This window comes from Physeter macrocephalus, chromosome 9, assembly GCF_002837175.3.
Source record: "Physeter macrocephalus isolate SW-GA chromosome 9, ASM283717v5, whole genome shotgun sequence".
NCBI lineage: Eukaryota > Metazoa > Chordata > Mammalia > Artiodactyla > Physeteridae > Physeter > Physeter macrocephalus.
In genome coordinates this window covers 26546226-26564770 of record NC_041222.1, presented here as the reverse complement: position 1 = coordinate 26564770, position 18545 = coordinate 26546226, and the positions used below count along the sequence as shown (strand labels likewise).

Below are 18545 nucleotides of genomic sequence, written 5' to 3'. Positions count from 1 at the left end.
TAACAAAAAAGGAGGATACAGATGTGAAAGTGGACGGTGAACAAAACTATGCCAACCTAATCTTTAGGCAAAGGGCCAGGCTGAGACGGGCACATGGGAAAAGCACACAGTGATTTCTTTGGGTGCTGGGATTGTGAGGAATTGTGGCTTCTTTTTCATTTCATTTTATGTTGTTATAAGTGGGGGGCTATTGTTAAAATTTTTTTGCCTGTTTTGAAATAATATTATATAGGTAATGTATATTCATTGTAGAGAAAACAAGAAAATAGAGCAAGCTAAAGAAACTAAAAGCCACACACACAGTCTCAACTATCACATTCGGTCACCATTGAGATTAGGTAGCTATATGCTATTTTTACAAAATATATTAAGTTTAAGATTTTTAAATCATCAGGGAAATGCAAATCAAAACCACAATGAGATGTCACCTCACATCTTTCAGAATGGCTATTACCAAAAAGACAAGAGATAAGTGTTGACAAGGCTGTGGAGAAAAGGGAACCCTCCTGCACTGTTGGTGGGAAGGTAAATTGGTACAGCCACTATGAAAATAGTATGGAGGCTCCTCAAAAAATTAAAAATAGAGCTACCATATGATCCAGCAATCCCACTCCTGGGCGTATATCCAAAAAAGTGGAAACAATAATTTTAAAAGATACATGCACCCCAGTGTTCTTTGCAGCATTATTTACAATAGCCAAGATATGGAAGCAACCTAAGTGTCCATGGATGGGTGAATGGGTAAAGAAGATGTGGAATACACACACACACCAGAATATTACTCAGCCATAAAAAAGAATGAAATCTTGTCATTTGTGACAGCATTTATGACCTGGAGGACATTATGCTAAGTGAAATAAGTCAGATGGAGAAAGACAGATACCATATGATTTCACTCATATATGGACTCTAAACAAAACAAAAGTAAAACTAAACTCATAGAACAGATTGGTGGTTACCAGAGGTGGGGTGGCGGGGGTGAAATGGGTGAATGGCATCAAAAAGCACAAACTTTCAGTTATAAAATAAATAAGTCATAGGGATGTAATGTACAGCATGGCGACTATAGTTAAAAAATAGTGAATATTTGAAAGTTTCTAGGAGGGTAGATTAAAAGTTCTCATCACAAGAAAAAAATTTTTGTAAGTGTGTGCAGTGACAGATGTTAACAAGACTTACTGTGATCATTTCACAATATATTCAAATATCAAATTATTATACTGTACACCTGAAATAATATCATGGTATATGTCAATTATATCTCAATTTTCAAAAAAAGTATTAAAAAATGATTTTTAAGCCCTGGTCATGAGCATTACTAACTCCCACTTTTTCTTTAGAAAGCAAATGAAGAGGTTGTGGGCAGGAGAGAAACACTTTCTCCCTTTGAAGTTCCATAATCCTTCCTCGTCAGAGAGTGTGGTAAGCCTACAGAGGCCTCTCTCTGCTCCGAGGCCAAAACCTGCTCTCCTGCACCTCAGATGGGGTAGCGGGGGAGGAAGAGCTCTGGGCTGGGGGGTCCAGAGTCCTCAATTCTAGTATGTTCTGCTGCTGGGTGACTCGGGACAGCCACTGTCCCCATCCAGCCCTCAGTTTCCTCATCTGTAAAATGAGGACAATCATGACACCTGCCTCAGTGGGTTGGTGTGTGACCCTCAAATGAGACAAGGATGCTGGACACGTGTTAGAGGTAATCAACATGTCTCCCCCTCTCAGACCCTTTTTTCTTTCTAAATCTCAGGTGGCCATTGCAAGGTACTCTGGCTGGCAGATAGCTTATATTCTGTGGGGTAAGTGCGCTCACATGACCCATTCAATTCAATACACATTCCCTGGGCACCTGCAGAGTCCTGGCTGTGGGTAGGGAGGAGAGACATAGGGCAGAAATGGCCCCAGCTCTTCCTTGAGGGACCTTCCGAAGGAGTGAGAAGCACACATTCGTGTAGGTCATCGTCACCACCTGTACTGTGCCCACGGGGTGTATATGCTAAGAGCGGTGGTGACTCAGAGGAGGAAGTGACTGTCCACACCAGGACAGGGCAAGAAGCCTTTCTAGTAGAGTTGATGTTTGAACTGCACCTGGCAGGGTGAGCAGGTCAGCGGTCATGCCAGGCAGAAGAAATAGTGCAAGTAAGAGTGCCAGTTCCTTCGGTTGGGAGGAGGCTAGAGGGGAGACTGCGGGGAGGAACCTGTGTGACTGGATCCTGAAGGGCCTTCAGTGACCACCGGCTCCCTTGGCCCACAGGCTACCTCATCATCCACGTGATGCAGAGCCTGTGTGGCCTAGTAATCATGTACAGCCTGGTGCTACCTGTCATCCACAATCAGGCCCTGGAGATGCTCCGAGGACTGGGCATCGGGATGTAAGTGCTGGGTGGGTTTCCTGTCACTTCCCAGGGCCTGGGAGCTGGTGGGCCCTCACAGCTGCTGTTTGAAATACCCCGTCCCTGCTGGGCTCTCACCAATCCCTGGACCCATGCTCTCAGCTCTGACCCAAGGATGGGCTAAAATAGCAACTCGTTGTGATGGGAACCTCACAGTTTACAAAATGTTTCCACTTTCACTGTTCAACGGGGTCCTCACAATTGTGTCTGTGGGAGATATATGTGTCCATTTTATAGGTGGGAAGATTGAGGTTCAGGGAGGTGAAGTGAGAGAAAGGACAGTACAGTGGAAGGAGAGAGGAAATCTGAGCTTGGGTTTTAGATCAGATGTGTGGCTTGTAAGTGCCTCTCTGAGCCTCAGTTTACCCATATGGAAAGTAAAAGTGAATGCTGACATTATTGAGAATTCACTACACATCTTTTCTCTTAAGAACCCTTTGAGGTTGGGACTTACATTAGCTCCCTTTTTTCAGATGAGGAAACAGGCACAGAGAGGCTGAGCAGTTTGTCCCAGGGGAGGAGGCAGGACTGGGAGCTGGGCAATCTGAAACCAAAGCCTCTTTAAACCACCACCCCACATTGCCACTCAGAGAATGCAAACACAGGGCGTGGTGCCCTCTGGGGACCTCCCTGCTCTGAGCTCCTTTGTTCCAAGCTCACCTAGAGCCTCCTGTGAGTCTGGGGCATCTGTCCACTCTCCCGTGACCTTCATCAGCTCTTCTAAAAACCCCATCCTTTCTTTGATTCCTATGCTGTTAAACCACTCAGGCCAGCTGCCACCCCTCAACAAAATGACATAATTAAATCCTGGAGTTCTGGTCTGGAGTCAGAAGACCTGATGATGCAGCTTTGAGAAAGTCATCTGCCCTTTGTGAGCCTCAGTTTTCTCATCTGCACAGTGGGCAGGAGAATGCTCTGTAGGCATATAAAGGGCAGAGCTCAAGCTACTGTTGGTCTGGCAGGCAGTCAGCATCTCTCTTCTCTCTATCAAGGGGCATTCGAGATGGGCTTGGGAAGAGTGGACAAGGCCACCTCAGGACGGTCTCACCCTGTGTTTCAGCCTCACCGTATCCATCGTCCTGGGCCTCATGGTCCTGCAGGTATGGATCGCCGCCAGCTTCTTCCTGCAACCAAAGATGGGAACAGCTGACAAGCAGAAGCCCTTGGCTCTCAACAACAGGTGAGGTCAGAGGAGGGAGCGGGGCATTGTAGGGCTTTGGCCTCAGCAGTCTCGTTCCTTCCTCTTCACCCTTGGCAGGTTCCTGGGTGGACTCTACACTCTCTGAGAGGGTGAGAGGCAGTGGTTCAGAACTGGGGCCTAACTGCCTGTGGCCAGATCTTGGCTCTGCCCCTTATGAGCTTTGTGACCTTGTGTGACCTTACTAAACATCTATGAACCTCCACTTCCTCATTTTACAAATAATTGTGCATACATCAGAGAGGTGTTCTGAGGCTGAAATGTATTAAAATATGAACTTAGAACAATAGTGCCTGTCCCATGGGTAATCCTTTCTAGTTCATTCATTCAAAGCTGTTCACTCATGGAGGAAACAACACGGGCACTGAGGAGAAAGAGATACCCCACACAATCTGCCTGTGATGTGCTCACGGTGCACTGGAGCCGACAGACACAGACATATAGGGACAGTAGAGTTCAGAGGGTGTGAAAGCATTACAAGAGAAACATGAGTAACGAAGAAGGAGAGGCTGGGGGGAGGGGTGGAGGAGAGGCAGGGGTTCTCTTTCAGCTGCAGGCGGGTCGTTTGAGCTGAGGTCGGTGGGATTGTAAGATTCCTACAGGCAGAGATGAGGAGATGGCATGGCTGCAGCCCCTGCTGTACCGATGCAGGCAGGAAGCCATGAAAGGGCAGGATGTGTTGGGAGAAGAGTGAGAATCCAATATTGTGTCCATGCAGTGGCCTTAAATGGTGAGGGACAGGAAGGAGGTACAAAGTGGTAATGCCAGAAAAGCCCCTCTCAGAGAGGACCCCAGAATTCATATGCAGTGTTTGGTCTTCTTCCCATAGGCAACAGGAGACCGATCACATGATCAGGTGGTCATTTGAGAAATTTCATCTGGAGGACTTGGAGCAGTTCTAGCTGGGGGCAGGTCACTGTTGCAATGGACAGTGGGAAAGCCACACCCTCTGCCGTAACCACAAACCCAGCTGTAGCCACATGAGGTTTACAGTCCTCACTTACATCCAGCCTACCCTGGGCTCAGCACCCTCTACACTGTTTCTGAGCCAGTCCTCACATCAGCTGCGAAGTGGGGACAGTCAGCTCCTGCTAACAGCACAAGGTCACACAGCTAGGAGATGGGAGACGTAGGCTTTGACCACAGGTCTGGGGGGCCCCTGAGCCCACCTGCATAGCCACCTTCTCATACTGAAAGGTGCTGCCCCTCCGCCTGCTTTTGTTTGCAGGAGAGCATTCCACAACTTCAACTACTTTCTGTTCTTCTACAACGTGCTGCTGGGCCTGGGCGCCTGCCTCTCCAGGCTTCTTATCAGCTGCATCCTGGGCACGTGGCTGATTGCCCGCATCGACAGGACCATTCTGCAGAGTGGCTTTGAGAGAGCAGACATGGGTACGTGGCCATGCATCTGGGGAGTGCTGGTCTTGTACTTTTGCAGAAGCTTCCTGGAAGTCGGGTACCAGAGGCCAGAGTTCATACTCTTCACTTATGCTTAGAGTTTATCTTCCTATGGAGGCTATAAAGCTGAATAGAAAAACAAAACAAAACTATTCAGCCCAATGGTCAGAAGGGAATTCAGGCTATTAAATACTTGCATGTTTGAGACTCCAGTCTTTTTTTTTTTTTTTGGTGGTACGCGGGCCTCTCACTGTTGTGGCCTCTCCCGTTGCGGAGCACAGGCTCCGGACGCGCAGGCTCAGCGGCCATGGCTCACGGGCCCAGCCGCTCCGCGGCATGTGGGATCTTCCCGGACCGGGGCACGAACCCGTGTCCCCTGCATCAGCAGGCGGATTCTCAACCACTGCGCCACCAGGGAAGCCCAAAATACTTGCATGTTTGACAGACCTTTGAGGTAGAATGAAGGGCAGTAAGAGGTAGTGGAATTCTATCTGAACAGTTAGAAGGTAATTTGTGAATGCACGGCTCTGAAAATTTTGAGAAAACACATCTCAGAATTACTGGTGTTGTAAGTTGCAAGCTTAGTTAAGAAAATGGTTTGTTCAGTTTAAATGCGCCAAAATCAAAGCCTTTTCTGTGGGGAAAAAACAGTTTTTGTCCTATTTCTGGCCCATGTCTGTTCATTCACTCATTCATTCATTTAATGGCTGCTGCCTTCTTCATATAAGATACAGAGGGGCTTCCCTGGTGGCGCAGTGGTTGAGAGTCCGCCTGCCAATGCAGGGGACACGGGTTCGTGCCCCGGTCCGGGAAGATCCCACATGCCGCGGAGCGGCTGGGCCCGTGAGCCACGGCCGCTGAGCCTGCACATCCGGAGCCTGTATTCTGCAACGGGAGAGGCCACAACAGTGAGAGGCCCACGTACAGCAAAAAAAAAACAAAAAAAACAAAAAAAAACCAGACACAGAGGCTCCTAGTTGCTATGAGCTTCAAATTCCCATAAAATGAACAGATTAGGGTGTGATCTCTAAGAATCTTTACAGCTCTTTATACCTCATTTTCTAGATTCTCAGCAAAGACACAGGCACCATTTGGGAACAAAGTGATGCTGCAGTTACGTCATAAAAAGCACAAGCTGGGCCATCCTGGGACGTACTGCATGGCCTGACTTGCCTTCTGGATTTCAGGGTTCAGTGCGTGGATTGGCATGCTCTATGTGGATCATTATCACACCAACCCTGTGCTCGTCAGCTTTTGTCACATCCTGATCACAGGCCACAGAGAGAGGAGGCTGCAGCAGGCCATCAAATACTGGTACCTAAATCAGTCAGCAGGTAAGTCTCCTGTTTGAACCTACACTGGGGTCGGACACCAGGAAACACATACCTTCAGGCTTCCCTGGGATCCCTGAGATGTCCCAGGTTCCTCCTTCCCTTCCCCTCTTCCTCCACACCACCTGCCCTGGGAGCCCTTCTACCCAGGGGATCAGGAGGCTTTGCCCCCAGTCAGCCTGGCTACAGGACCCCTGAGGCATTGTGTCCTTGTCCTGCTAACTGGGCTCCTCCCTTGTTTCCAGAAACGAGCTCTAGTTCTGCTAGCTGAGTCCTTCATTCAACCATTTGTTTGAGATGCTACCCATAGCCCAAGCTGCAAGCCAGATGCCCTCCAAGATGGTGTGCGGTTTTGCTTAATTTGCCCCATTCCTTACCACGAGCTCTCCCAGCCACCGACTCCTGTCCCCTCAAGGCTCTATACTGTCTACTCCCACCCCTGCCACCCCTATTATTCGGCTCTGCCTTCTGCTGGGAAGCCCTCCAGTTAGCCATGTTCTGTCGTGGACACTCAGCACTGACCTGGACCGTTTTCATTGCTATTCCCAATGCTGCAGATACCCAGATCTGTGGGACAAACTCACATCCCACCAGCCACCCTCATGTCCCCAGGAGTCCCGGTCCAGCTCCTTCTTCCACACCTCACACCTTCTGGGCAGCTTTCGCTACAGCCTCTGAGTAGGACAGAGACAAGCTGCCCGCTCCTCCCAGTCTACTGGTTCTGGTTCTGTCCTAGGTCCCCGCACCTCAGTGAGGTCCAGGACAAGGTGGCTCCTGCTGCAGACCCTGATCAACAACCCCGGACTGGTCATGCTCAGAAAATCAAGGCCAGGTCATGGCTCCGGGGACTTTACCCAGATTCTGTTGATGTGCTCGGAGAGCTGACGTTGACCTCCCGCATTGTGACAAGGCCGTTCCAGGACATCTGCCCCTGAGAAGGCCCAGGCTACCCAGCAGCTGTCCCCTGCAGTGTGATGGGATGCACAGGCGCTGTCCACACAGATGGCACACAGGCCGGCAGTTCATGGGATGGCACTTGGGCTGAACAATGAATTCTCAGGTCTAATTCATTCCCTTGGTAAAAAGATCAAGAACTAAAGAGAATTTCTGTTGAACAAACTTTGCCCAATAATGATTTCCACTATCCATGGTTAGGAGGCAGCCTTGGGGAGATCCATGTTTAGACACACTTAATTTAGCCACAGGGCAGAACTTTGTGTCACTGAAAAAGGTGGTAAAAAATTTTTATATCAGGAGAGTTTAACCGTTTGACACAGTTTTTCTCTGGGGGAAAGTATGGCCTTAATCCAACAGGGTCCTCGTTGTTTCCTCCTTTCTAGGTCTTATGGTGGTGGGAGAGAAGGAATCCACGATCCCAGCCTCCAGTCTGGTGGGTGAGCAGACACACACTGAGCTCTCTCTCCCACAGCCACCGGGATGGGGAAGGGATCAGAACTGACCTGGGCCTTGGTCACAAATCAGATGTACAGATTCTCTCGGACAGAGAGGGCATTCCCTGAGAAAGCCACTTGTCTGAGGAGGCAGAGACGGGATGGGCAGGCATTTAAGGTGGGGGACAACAGAAGCAAAAGTGTGGGAGCAGGTTTGAGGAGGGTGTGCCCGCTGGTGTATGCAGGGCATTGTGCTGGGGGCTGGTTAGACCATCCAAGGGGGTCCAGATGCCTGGCTGAGAAGCCTGGACCTTTCTCTTTGTGCAGGGGGCCCAGTACCTACCCAGATTCTTCATTCCCCAGCATAAGGTCTCTGATAAACGGGGACCTGTCACTCACAAACCCTGTGCAAGTACCAGGAGGACTCACCCATAGGGTGAGGGAAGTCCCCATCCACCTCACAAATCCCAGGGCCATTGAAATTCAGTAATCATTACTGAGTACCTACTGTAAGCCCAGTCCTTTGCTAGATGTGTCTGCTAGACTCATCTCTTTTAACTTTATCTCTGCAACCAAGCTTTGTCATTCTGCTTTTTGAAACTAAGAAAACTGGGACTCAGAGTATTGGGATCCCCACACCACCACTTTCTAGTTGTGTGACATTGGCTAAATTACCTCACCTTTCTGTGCTTTCTTTCCCCTACATATTAATATAAAAAGGGAATGATACCCACAATGCCAAAAATTATTTTGAGGGTAAAGTGAGTTAATATACACAAACACTCCTAAGCTAGTGTCTGACATATCCTAAACTCTCAGTAAATATCAGTCGTTGTTTGTAATGTTACCCTTTGTGGTGATCTGATTAATGTCTGCCTACCTCTCATTATGCTCTCAGCTCCACAAAGAAAGAGGCCTTCTCAGATTTTACTCACCATTACCAAGTATCTGCTGTAACATAGTAGGATCTTGGAATGAATAAAATAATAAGGCCATGATGACTGAATATCTCAGCCATGAATTCAATACTGAAATCAACCCTGGCATCATGGTCGAGTGGCCGCTAAACAGAAGGTCAGGAGCACTGGGTTTTGGTCCCAGCTCCGCCACTAGAATGAGTCTCAGTTTCTTTAAATGAAAGCTAGTGCAGACCTCACAGCCAGTGCCCCTCACTTGCACCCATCCAGTGCTGACCAAGTACTTGCTACATGCAGTCACCACTCCAGGGACACAGGACACCTAAGGAGATGAGGTTCTGCCTGCAGCATGTGGCAAGGCCTCTCTTTGCAGCTCTTGCTACAGTTGTCTTCCAGCCTCTTCCCTGGACTGGTTTGTGAGCTCCTCAAGGGCAGGGATCAGGTATCTCTCATCCTTGAGGACATTATATATTGATAAAAGGTATAATCCATCAAGAAGGTATAATAATTATAAACATATACATATCTAACAGCAGAGGCCCCAAAACATATGAAGCAAAAACTGACAGAATTGAAGGGAGAAATGGACAGTTCCACATTAATAGTGGAGATATTAGTACTCCCCTTTCAATAATGGATATTTCAACCAGACAGAAATCAGTAAGGAAATAAAGAATTTGAACAACACCATAAACCAATTAGACCTAACCCTCCACCCAACAACGGCAGAATACGTATTCTTCTCAAGTGCATAAAGAACATTCTCCAGGATAGACCATATGTTAGGCCACCAAACAAGTCTTAGTAAATTTTTAAAAATTGAAATCATGAGAAGTGTCGTTCCTGACCACAATGGAATCAAACTAGATATCAATAATAGGAGGAAAACTGGGGGGAAATCACAAATATGTGAAAATTAAGAAATGCAACATTAAACACCCAATGGGTGAAAGCTGAAAATGAGGGATACTAGAAAATATCTTGAATCAACTGAAAATGAATATACAACATACCAAAACTTATGACATGCAGAAAAAGCAGTGCTCACAGGAAAATTTATAGTTGTAAATGTCTACATTAAAAAGAAGCAAGATCCCAAAACAATAACCTAACTTGACACCTTGAGGACTAGAAAAAGAAGAGTAAACTAAACCTGAAGCTAGCAAAAAGAGGGTAATAATAAATATGAGAGCATAGATAAAATAAAGAACAGGAAAACGGTACTGATGAACCTATTTGCAGGGCAGGAAAAGAGACGCAGATGTAGAGAATGGACCTGTGGACACAGCAGGGGAAGGGGCGGGTGGGACAAATTGAGAGAGTAACCTTGACATATATACACTACCATGTGTAAAACAGATAGCTAGTGGGAAGCTACTGTATAGCACAGGGAGCTCAGCTTGGTGCTCTGTGATGACCTAGATGGGTTGGATGGGGGGGAGGGGTGAGAGGGAGGCTCAAGAGGGAAGGGATATATGTATACGTATAGCTGATTCACTTTGTTCTACAACAGAAACTAACACAACATTGTAAAGCAATTATATTCCAAATAAATAAATAAATAAATAAATAAAGGAAAACAATAGAGACAGTGAATCAAACCAAAAGTGGGTTCCGTGAGAAGATCAACAAAACTGGTGAAATTTTAAGCTAGAATCACTAAGAAAAAGAGAATAGACCAAGTTATTAAAAACAGAAAGTTGGATAATACTACTGACTCTACAGGAATAAAAATGATTATGAAAGTATATTGTGAATATTTGTACTCCAACAAATTAGATAACCCAGATGAAATGGACAAATTCCTATAAGGACACAAACTAACAAGTTGACTCAAGAAGAAATAGAAACTCCTAATAGACCTATAACAAGTAAAGAGATTGAATTTTTTTTTAATTAATTGATTTATTTGGCTGAGTTGGTTCTTTGTGTTGCTGCGCGCGGGCTTTCTCTAGTTGCGGCGAGCGGGGGCTACTTTTCGTTGCGGTACTCTGGCTTTCTCATTGTGGTGGCTTCTCTTGTTGCGGAGCACGGGCTCTAGGTGTGCGGGCATCAGTAGTTGAGGCTCACGGACTCTAGGGCACAGGCTCAGTAGTTGTGGTGCACGGGCTTAGTTGCTCTGCGGCATGTGGGATCTTCCTGGACCAGGGCTCGAACCCGTGTCCCCTGCATTGGCAGGTGGATTCTTAACTGCTGTGCCACCAGGGAAGCCCAAGATTGAATATTTAAAAAACAAAAACAAACAAAACTGCAACAAAGGCCCAAGACCGGATGGCTTCACGAGTGAATTCTACAAAATATTTTAAAAGATTAAAATACATTCTTCTCAAACTCTTCCTAAAAAATGGAAGAAGAGGAAATATTTCCTATCGCATTCTATGAGGCCAGCATAACGCTGATAAGAGAGCAGACTAAAACTTCCCAAGCAAAGAGAACTACAGACAAATATCCCTTTTGAAAATAGATGCAAGACCTTCAAGATTATAGTAACCAAAGTAAAAATATTTCTACTTGCTGATATCATGATTTTATAAATTCTTAATGAATAAAAATAGAAGCAAAAAGAAACTGTTAGAGCTAATAAATGAGTTCAGCAATGTTGCAGGATAAAGATTAACACTCCTCTATCAATTGCCGTTCAATAAAACTGTAGAAATGAAAATTTATTATAATTCTATAGAAATGAGCAACCTGAGGAAAATTATTTGCAAGAGGATTAAAAATAATAAAATACTTAAAAAATATTTAACCAGGAGGTACTAGACTTGTACTCTGAAAACCAGTAAACATTTCTGAAAAAAAAAAAAGCTAAAGAAGTCACAAATAAATGAAAATCTACACCATGTTAATGGATTGGAAAACTTATGATAAGATGGCAGTACTCTCTAAAGTAATCTATACGTCCGATGCAATCCCTATAAAATTGCAACAAATCTTTCTTGCAGAAATGGAAAAGCTGACCCTAAAATTCATATGGAATTGCAAGGAATAGCCGAAACAACATTGGAAAAGGTGAACAAAGTTAGAAAACACACTGCCTGATTTTTAGTCTTACTATAAAGCAGTAGTAATCAAACAGTTCATCATTGGCATAAAGATAGACATAGACCAGTAGAATAGACTGAGAGTCCAGAAACAAACTATAATCTATGGTCATATGATTTTCAACAAATGGTTGAAATTCAGCAAATGGTAAAGACCATGGAATGTGGAAAACAGTGTATTCAACAAATGGTGCTAGGAAAACTGAATATCCACATGCAGAGGAATGAATTTGGATCCTTACCTTATACCATATACAAAACTCAGAATGGAGCAAACCTAAGTTTAAGAGCTAGAACTATAAAGTTCTTAAATGGGTAAATATCATGATATTGGTTTTGGTAAAGGATTCTTAGATATAACATCCAAAGCACAAGCAAGAAAAGAAATAATAGATAAGTTCATAAGACAATCTATTAAGACTTCATAAATATGATAAACTTTTGTGCATCAAAGGACACTGTCAGGAGAGTGAAAAACAACCCATGGAATGGAAGAAAATATTAGACCTGATAAGCATCTAATATTCGGTATACATAAAGGATTATTAGAACTGTGATGGTCCTCCATGTCAATTTGGCAAGGTTATAGTTCCCAGTTATTTAATCAAACACATCCACAATCAGTTGACTATAGAGGATATTACCTTTGAAAATTTGAGTGGGTCTCAGTCATTCAGTTGAAACCTTTGAGAGGCACCCACAGGTGCCTCCGTTCCCTCCAGTTCCATCCAGGTCCTACCTATTTTCAGAGATGGGTGTAAATAGCCCTTCCTCTGGGAAGTTGTCCTTGATGCCAGCCCCCTTCCCCCATCTACCAATTCAATGGGTCTCCCACTTCTGTATTATCAAATTCTCCCAGTAAATGTAAGACTCGGGACGGAGCAGGGAGTGTCCTGCACAGAGGGTCTCTGATTTCCACTCCTCTACCACTCTCCCAGAGCGAGTACCACAGCTGTTCACCTTATTCCTTTTCTAGAGGAATATTCCTTTTCTGGAGGTTGATCTGATTCCCCTAGGAGGCAGACGGCTAAAGTCCATCAGAAAGAGCCCCCTAGCCCATCACTAGTACCCCATCCTCGGCCCTTTCATGTTGCACTACCACCAAGGCCCTTGAGGGGGCAGTGCAGACCCAGAAAACAGGACTTGGACCTGGGCCACGCTGTGGACTCCAAAGCTGGGGGAACACGGGAGCTGATACTCAGGGACCTTCTAACCCAGTCTTCTCTGATGACAGACAGGGAGACCAAGGCCTCAGTCAGGAAGAGACTTGGAGGAACCCACATCTCTTTCTCCTCCATGGTACCATCTGAGGGGAAGGCTGACTCCAGCTCCAGATCAAAATCTCCTGCAGCTCTGCTGCTTCGCCAGCTAGGAAACTGGGATGGGTGTCTTATGTCCCTGATCCAGCCATTTGGACCCAAGGCTAGGCAGCCCGTTCGTCCACTTGGCCCGTGGGAGTCCCCTGCAGTGCCCATCCTTGGTGAAGGCAGGGTGCCCTCTCCTGGGAGATGGAGGGAAGCCCGGAGGAGCAGGCTAGGCTGGTTTAGTGAAGAAAGGAACTCCCACCCGCCCCACCAGCCTGGAAGAAGCTAAATGCCAGCAGGATGGACCAGCATGGAAGCCAGAGACCTGCTGATTCTGCCAGCTCAGCATCCCCTCCTGGAACAGCCAGCTGTTGCCACTTTATCCCATTACCAGGGCCTCCTGCCCCCAAACTGTCCCCCACCTGCCCACGGACCAAACAGACCCCTCTTCCTGTTAATCTAGACAAGACAAAACTGGAATTTTTCAAAGATACCTTAAGTGAGAAATGAAACGGCACCGCATCTCGTGCCCCTTTCCCTCTCTCTTTCTAGACTTCCAGCCTCCACTCTGCCTTGATGAGCAGCTCCCAGCTCTGTGAGCCGTCTTTGCCACCAGCTCTTGAAAATTGGGGGAACTCTTCCTCAGGGGAGGAAAAAGGAAAGAAGGAAGGAGAAATTTGTGAATAATGGGAGGGGTGTGAGTGCAAATCCCTTTTATTTGAGAACCCAAATGATCCAAACTGTGAAGATGAGGGTTTCCACCTGGTTCCTCTGAGCTCAAAGGGCTCCGTGGGCCTGGGGGGAGCCATTGTGTTGGCCACCTGGGGCCTCCACTCCCATTTCTTCTGAGCAGTTCTATTTTGACTAAATTTCGTTTCAAACGGACATAGTTTGTTGCCATAAAGGAAACACTTGAAAATCTCCGATTTGGCTCAACCCAGTCTCTGATATTTAAGGAAACGGATTTTTGAAGCGGTTCTAGGGAGGCTTAGAGACCGCATCCACCAGCCCAGTCCCTGTCCCCAGGGTTCGCTGCCTCCCAGGAGGTCTGGACAGTTGAAAGAGGGGGCAATGCCAGCCTTATGGGAGATTCCTCATCCACCTGGTGCTCCTATGGAGAGAGGCCTACACACCTGGAAACCTCTCCCCATGTCTTCTTCAGATGGTGAGAGGAGGTGCTCTGCAGAGCAGAGAGGATTGCGTGCAGTGAGGAGAAGTTCCTGAGGTTCGGCATTCCTGGGGAAGGTAAGAGAATGAGCTATGAGGTGGGGAGCTGGAGCCCGGCTTGCTCCAGCTGAGCCTTGCAGAGCATACTGCTCACTGGACCAGTGGCTCTGCCCAGGATGTGAGTTCTTTGCCATCCCCCCCACCAACATGCCACCTCTGAGTACCCCAAGTTCTCTGGAGCTATGCAGGCACCCCCAGTGCAATCAGGCAGGTCTACAGACTGCTGGACCTGATGGGCCTGGAGAGTCTGGAGAGGAAGCATCACTTTTCTATTTCTCCCCCAGCTTTAGGATGTATTGTCAAACTTTAAACTTCCATAATTTTGTCATATTATGACTGAGCCTGAGGCATTTACCCAGGAATGGAATTGGGGGGATCATTGAGTATGTGTAAGTCCATTTTTAGGAGATACTATCAAAGAGTTTTTGAAAGTGGTTGTAGGAGTTTACACACATAGCAGTGTATGAGAGTTCCAGTTGCTTCACATCCTCACCAACACTTGGTATTGTCAGCATTTTTCAGCCATTCTGGTATATGTGTAGTGGTGTTTCATTGTGGTTTTAATCTGCATTTTCCCGATGAGTAATGACGTTGTGCAGCTTTTTATGTACTTTTTGGCCATTTGGTTATCTTTCTGTGAAATGCGTAGTCAAATCTTTTGCCCATTTCTTTTTTCAGGTAGATTGTCTCTTTCCTCTTATTAATTCACAGAAATTAGTTACATATCCTTTGTGAGGCTTTTTCCAGATAAATATATGACACGTATTTATTCTCCTTATGCTCTTTCTTACTCTCTTGAAGGAGTCTTTTGATGAAGTTCTTAGTTTTAATAAGGTCCAGTTTATTAATTTTTGTCTTTATGCCCCAAGGTCAAGAAAATATTCTCCTATGTTATCGAATACAAATGCTATTATTTTAAACTTCCACATTTAGATTTTAAATCCACCTGGAATTGAATTTTTGTTCATGGTGTAAGGTAGGAGTCAAGATTAATTTCATTCCCATATGGATAACTAGTGACCCTGGGCTGTTTACTAAGACTATCTTCTCCCCATTGCTCTGCTGGGCCTCTTTAGTATATACAACATAAATGTTCGTATGTGTGGGTCTGAGTTGGACTCCATGTTTCTCTTTGTGTTTATCCTTGCACTACTACAGCACATTGCCCTGACGATTGTAACTTTATTCTAAGGCTTCATATCTGGTCGTGTAAGCCGTTCAAGTTTATTCTTCTTTGAGATTGTCTTGACTATTCTTGGCCATTTGTACTTCTATGGGAATTTTGAAATCAAATAGTCAGTGTCCACCAGACATCTGCTGAGATACTTTATTGTGATTGTATAAATCTATGGATCAATTTGGGGAGAAGTAACATCTTAACAATACATAGCAAAACAAACAAACGAATAAAAACACCAAAAAAACCCCAACCCAAACCATCATAATAAAAAGGAAGAAATGATAAACTGTGAATATTTGTAATTCATATTACAAAGGGGCTCACATGCCCAATATACAAAGAGTTCCTAGAAATTGATAAGAAAAAGAACAGACACACAGTAGAAAAATTGGCAAAAGACATGAACCCACAGTTCACGGAAAAAGAAATGTGAATAGCCTTAAGTATATGAAAATATGAATAGAAATAAAATAGAAATAGAAATGCCTACATATGTTCACCATGCAAAAAAATGTTCAGAGCAGCATTATTTGGTAATTCTCTAAACTGGAAACCACCCAAATGTACATCAATAGTAGAAAGGATAAATACGATGGGTTATATTTTTTGGTAATGGGATGATATACAGAAATAAAAATGAACTACAGCCACATTCAAAAATATGTTTGAAACTTACAAACATAATGAAAGAAGTCCAACATAAAAGGGTACATTCTGTATTATTCCATTTAAGTTCAGAAACAAGAAAAACTAATTCATAAGTTAGAATATTTGTTACCCTTGGGGAGGAGAGGGCCATGACTTGGGATGGGTACATAAAGGGGGCTCCTGGAGAGCTGGTAATGTTCTATTTCTTGTGGGTACTGGTTACCAGGTGTATTCCCACTGGATAATATATTAAGCTATACACTTATGATTTCCATACTTTTCGGTATGTGTGCTATATAGTTCAACACACAAATCCTATCAGTTGGATCCAGAACTTTTTCTCTGGTTAGTCCCAAGGTCAGATGACATAGTGTTTGGTTCAAAACTCTGGAATTACATGGTCGAGATTCACATCCTGGATTTAATCACTTCCTATCTTGGAGATCTTGGCCAAGTTACCAACTCTCTGAGCCTCAGTTTCTTCATCTAATTACAGTACCCCTCTCATAGTTATTGAGAGTATTAAACCCTCTCAATAAATATTAGCTCTTGAGGTGGTCCTTGTTGGTTTTCTTTCTATGGACTATGGAGAAGATGGATGATGGACTGTGGAAGAGGAAGGAAAAGGATGAGGTTCAAGTCAAGAGACATTTTCAAAGTGAAGACTGAGGGGGAAGAGATGACGTTGAGGTGCAGGAAAAAGAGTCCAAAGGCTTGGCTTCACTCCTTCCATTCCCTGTCTCTCACCTCCTTGCCCATCTCTAACACGGGAGGTGGACTCACCAGTTGATCTCTAGCTGGTTAGTCTTTCCAGTTATAACATTGTAGAGTTAGGAGGGTAATACAAATGCCATCCAAAAGCCAAACACAAATTTCCATGTTTGATCCAAACTCAAATACAAAAGCCCAGAAACTTGGGAATTAAGGGAGGTAAATTCTCAGTGGTGATATTATGGGTTATTTTTATTTTCTCCATTCAATTTTTTTTTCTCTATTTTGAACAATGTGTATTGCTTACTCGGAACCCAGAAAGCATCTATCTGAGCAGGGAAAACACAGTTTCTGACTTAGAAGGGCCAAGCCAACAAGGCCTCTTAGACAAGACAGAGATCTCGCTAACTGCAAATAATTCCTGGACATTTCCTATTTTTTATTGTGTTTTTCACCCCTAACCTCACTTAAATATAATTTCTCTTTTTCCAGCTAAAATTAGTCCAATCACTTGTTACAATATTTCACCTTGTTAATAAAACCTGGGACCAAAGAAGGGGAATAAAAGTGTTTCTACTCACTGTTTCTTAATTTCTGAAACTAGTCTGGACAGAATGATCACTTATTCAAAGAAGTTGTCATAGGGAGCATTTACGAGCAATTGGGACAGGGATCCCTGCTGAGGGGAGGGATGCTCTGAGGAGTCAGGAACCCCACACCTATAGGAAACCCTCACCAAGTTCAGTGTCAGCCACAAGTATCTTCAGCCCTGGCCGTGCAGGACTCTGGGTGCGTGTGTGGGAAAGAGCCAACTCTCGGAGAGTCAGACCAGGACACTCCGGGCATTCGTGCATTTACCAGGGAGCACTCAGTGTGTCTGAATAATGTGCAGGACACTGCTGAGGGCAGTCGAAGCTGGACGGAAGTTAGGAGGGCACACCTGCCCCTCAGAAAACCCCTTCCAGTAGGATGCCCTGAACTCCTGCATTTGACGGCGACCAACGTACAAGCACGTTCAGGGAAAGGAGAGGTGACGGGGTGAGGAAGGGGAGATGAGGGTCAGAGTGAGTCGGGGGGATCCTGTCACTGGCAGTGGCTGGAAGTGTGGGTGGGTTTGGGGTGTGTGGAAACAGAAGGATCCCAGCAGAGGAGCAGGGTGAGGAAGGGCAGGGGCAGTGGCAGATGCAGGGAGAGTGAGGAGTTTGCTGCAGCAGGGAGAGTCAGGGCGGGGACCAGAGGCGGGGGGCCTCTGAGGCCATCTAGGGACTGTGGGCTGGGTTTGGTAGGGGCTGCAGAGCTGGTGAGGGCCTTTTGAGCAGGAGAGTGGGTACATCAGAGCTGTATTTTCGGAGGGTTATGCAGCAGTGGTGAGTTGGGTGAATGGAACTCAAAGAGTCACATAAATTAGCCTTTTAATTATAATTCCAGTCAAGCCTGAGGCCTAGATTCTGAGCCCTTCAACCTCTTTTAGTCTGAGAAAGAGATGGTCTCTTTTAGAGATGCTTTCCACTTCTTATTTATAGCCATGCACTACTCTATGCTACTTCCCAGCAGAGATTGGTTTTAACCAAGACAAAGAAGATAGGATGGTTTTTCTTGACCACAATGGCTCAGAGATGCATCTCCTGTCTCCTGCTAGTTTTCGGAATATTCAATGCGCTGCTCTGGATGCTCCTGCCAGCCCTGAGGTATCCCCTGCACAGAGAAACTGGCAGGAGTTTCACTACTCCACGAGTGGGGGGGGCTCCCCGTCGCTAAGGGCAACCCACCTCCTCCTGGGAAAGTGCGTGGGGGCGGGGCCAACGGAGCTCC

At 45.5% G+C, this 18545-nt stretch overlaps 1 protein-coding gene across 1 annotated transcript in view; it reads left to right on the top strand.

The window, feature by feature from the left end:
* The window catches only part of LOC129392409 (stimulated by retinoic acid gene 6 protein-like), a 54036-nt gene extending 46467 nt beyond the window's left edge, over nt 1-7569 (top strand). Inside the window, exons 12-18 of the mRNA XM_055087088.1 lie at nt 1341-1422; nt 1742-1790; nt 2246-2363; nt 3445-3564; nt 4811-4974; nt 6168-6314; nt 7048-7569. Of these exons, the coding sequence (XP_054943063.1) occupies nt 1341-1422; nt 1742-1790; nt 2246-2363; nt 3445-3564; nt 4811-4974; nt 6168-6314; nt 7048-7196 (829 nt within the window). The 3' untranslated portion in view covers nt 7197-7569. The remainder of the gene's footprint in view (nt 1-1340; nt 1423-1741; nt 1791-2245; nt 2364-3444; nt 3565-4810; nt 4975-6167; nt 6315-7047) is intronic.
* Nucleotides 7570-18545: the final 10976 nt, after the last annotated feature.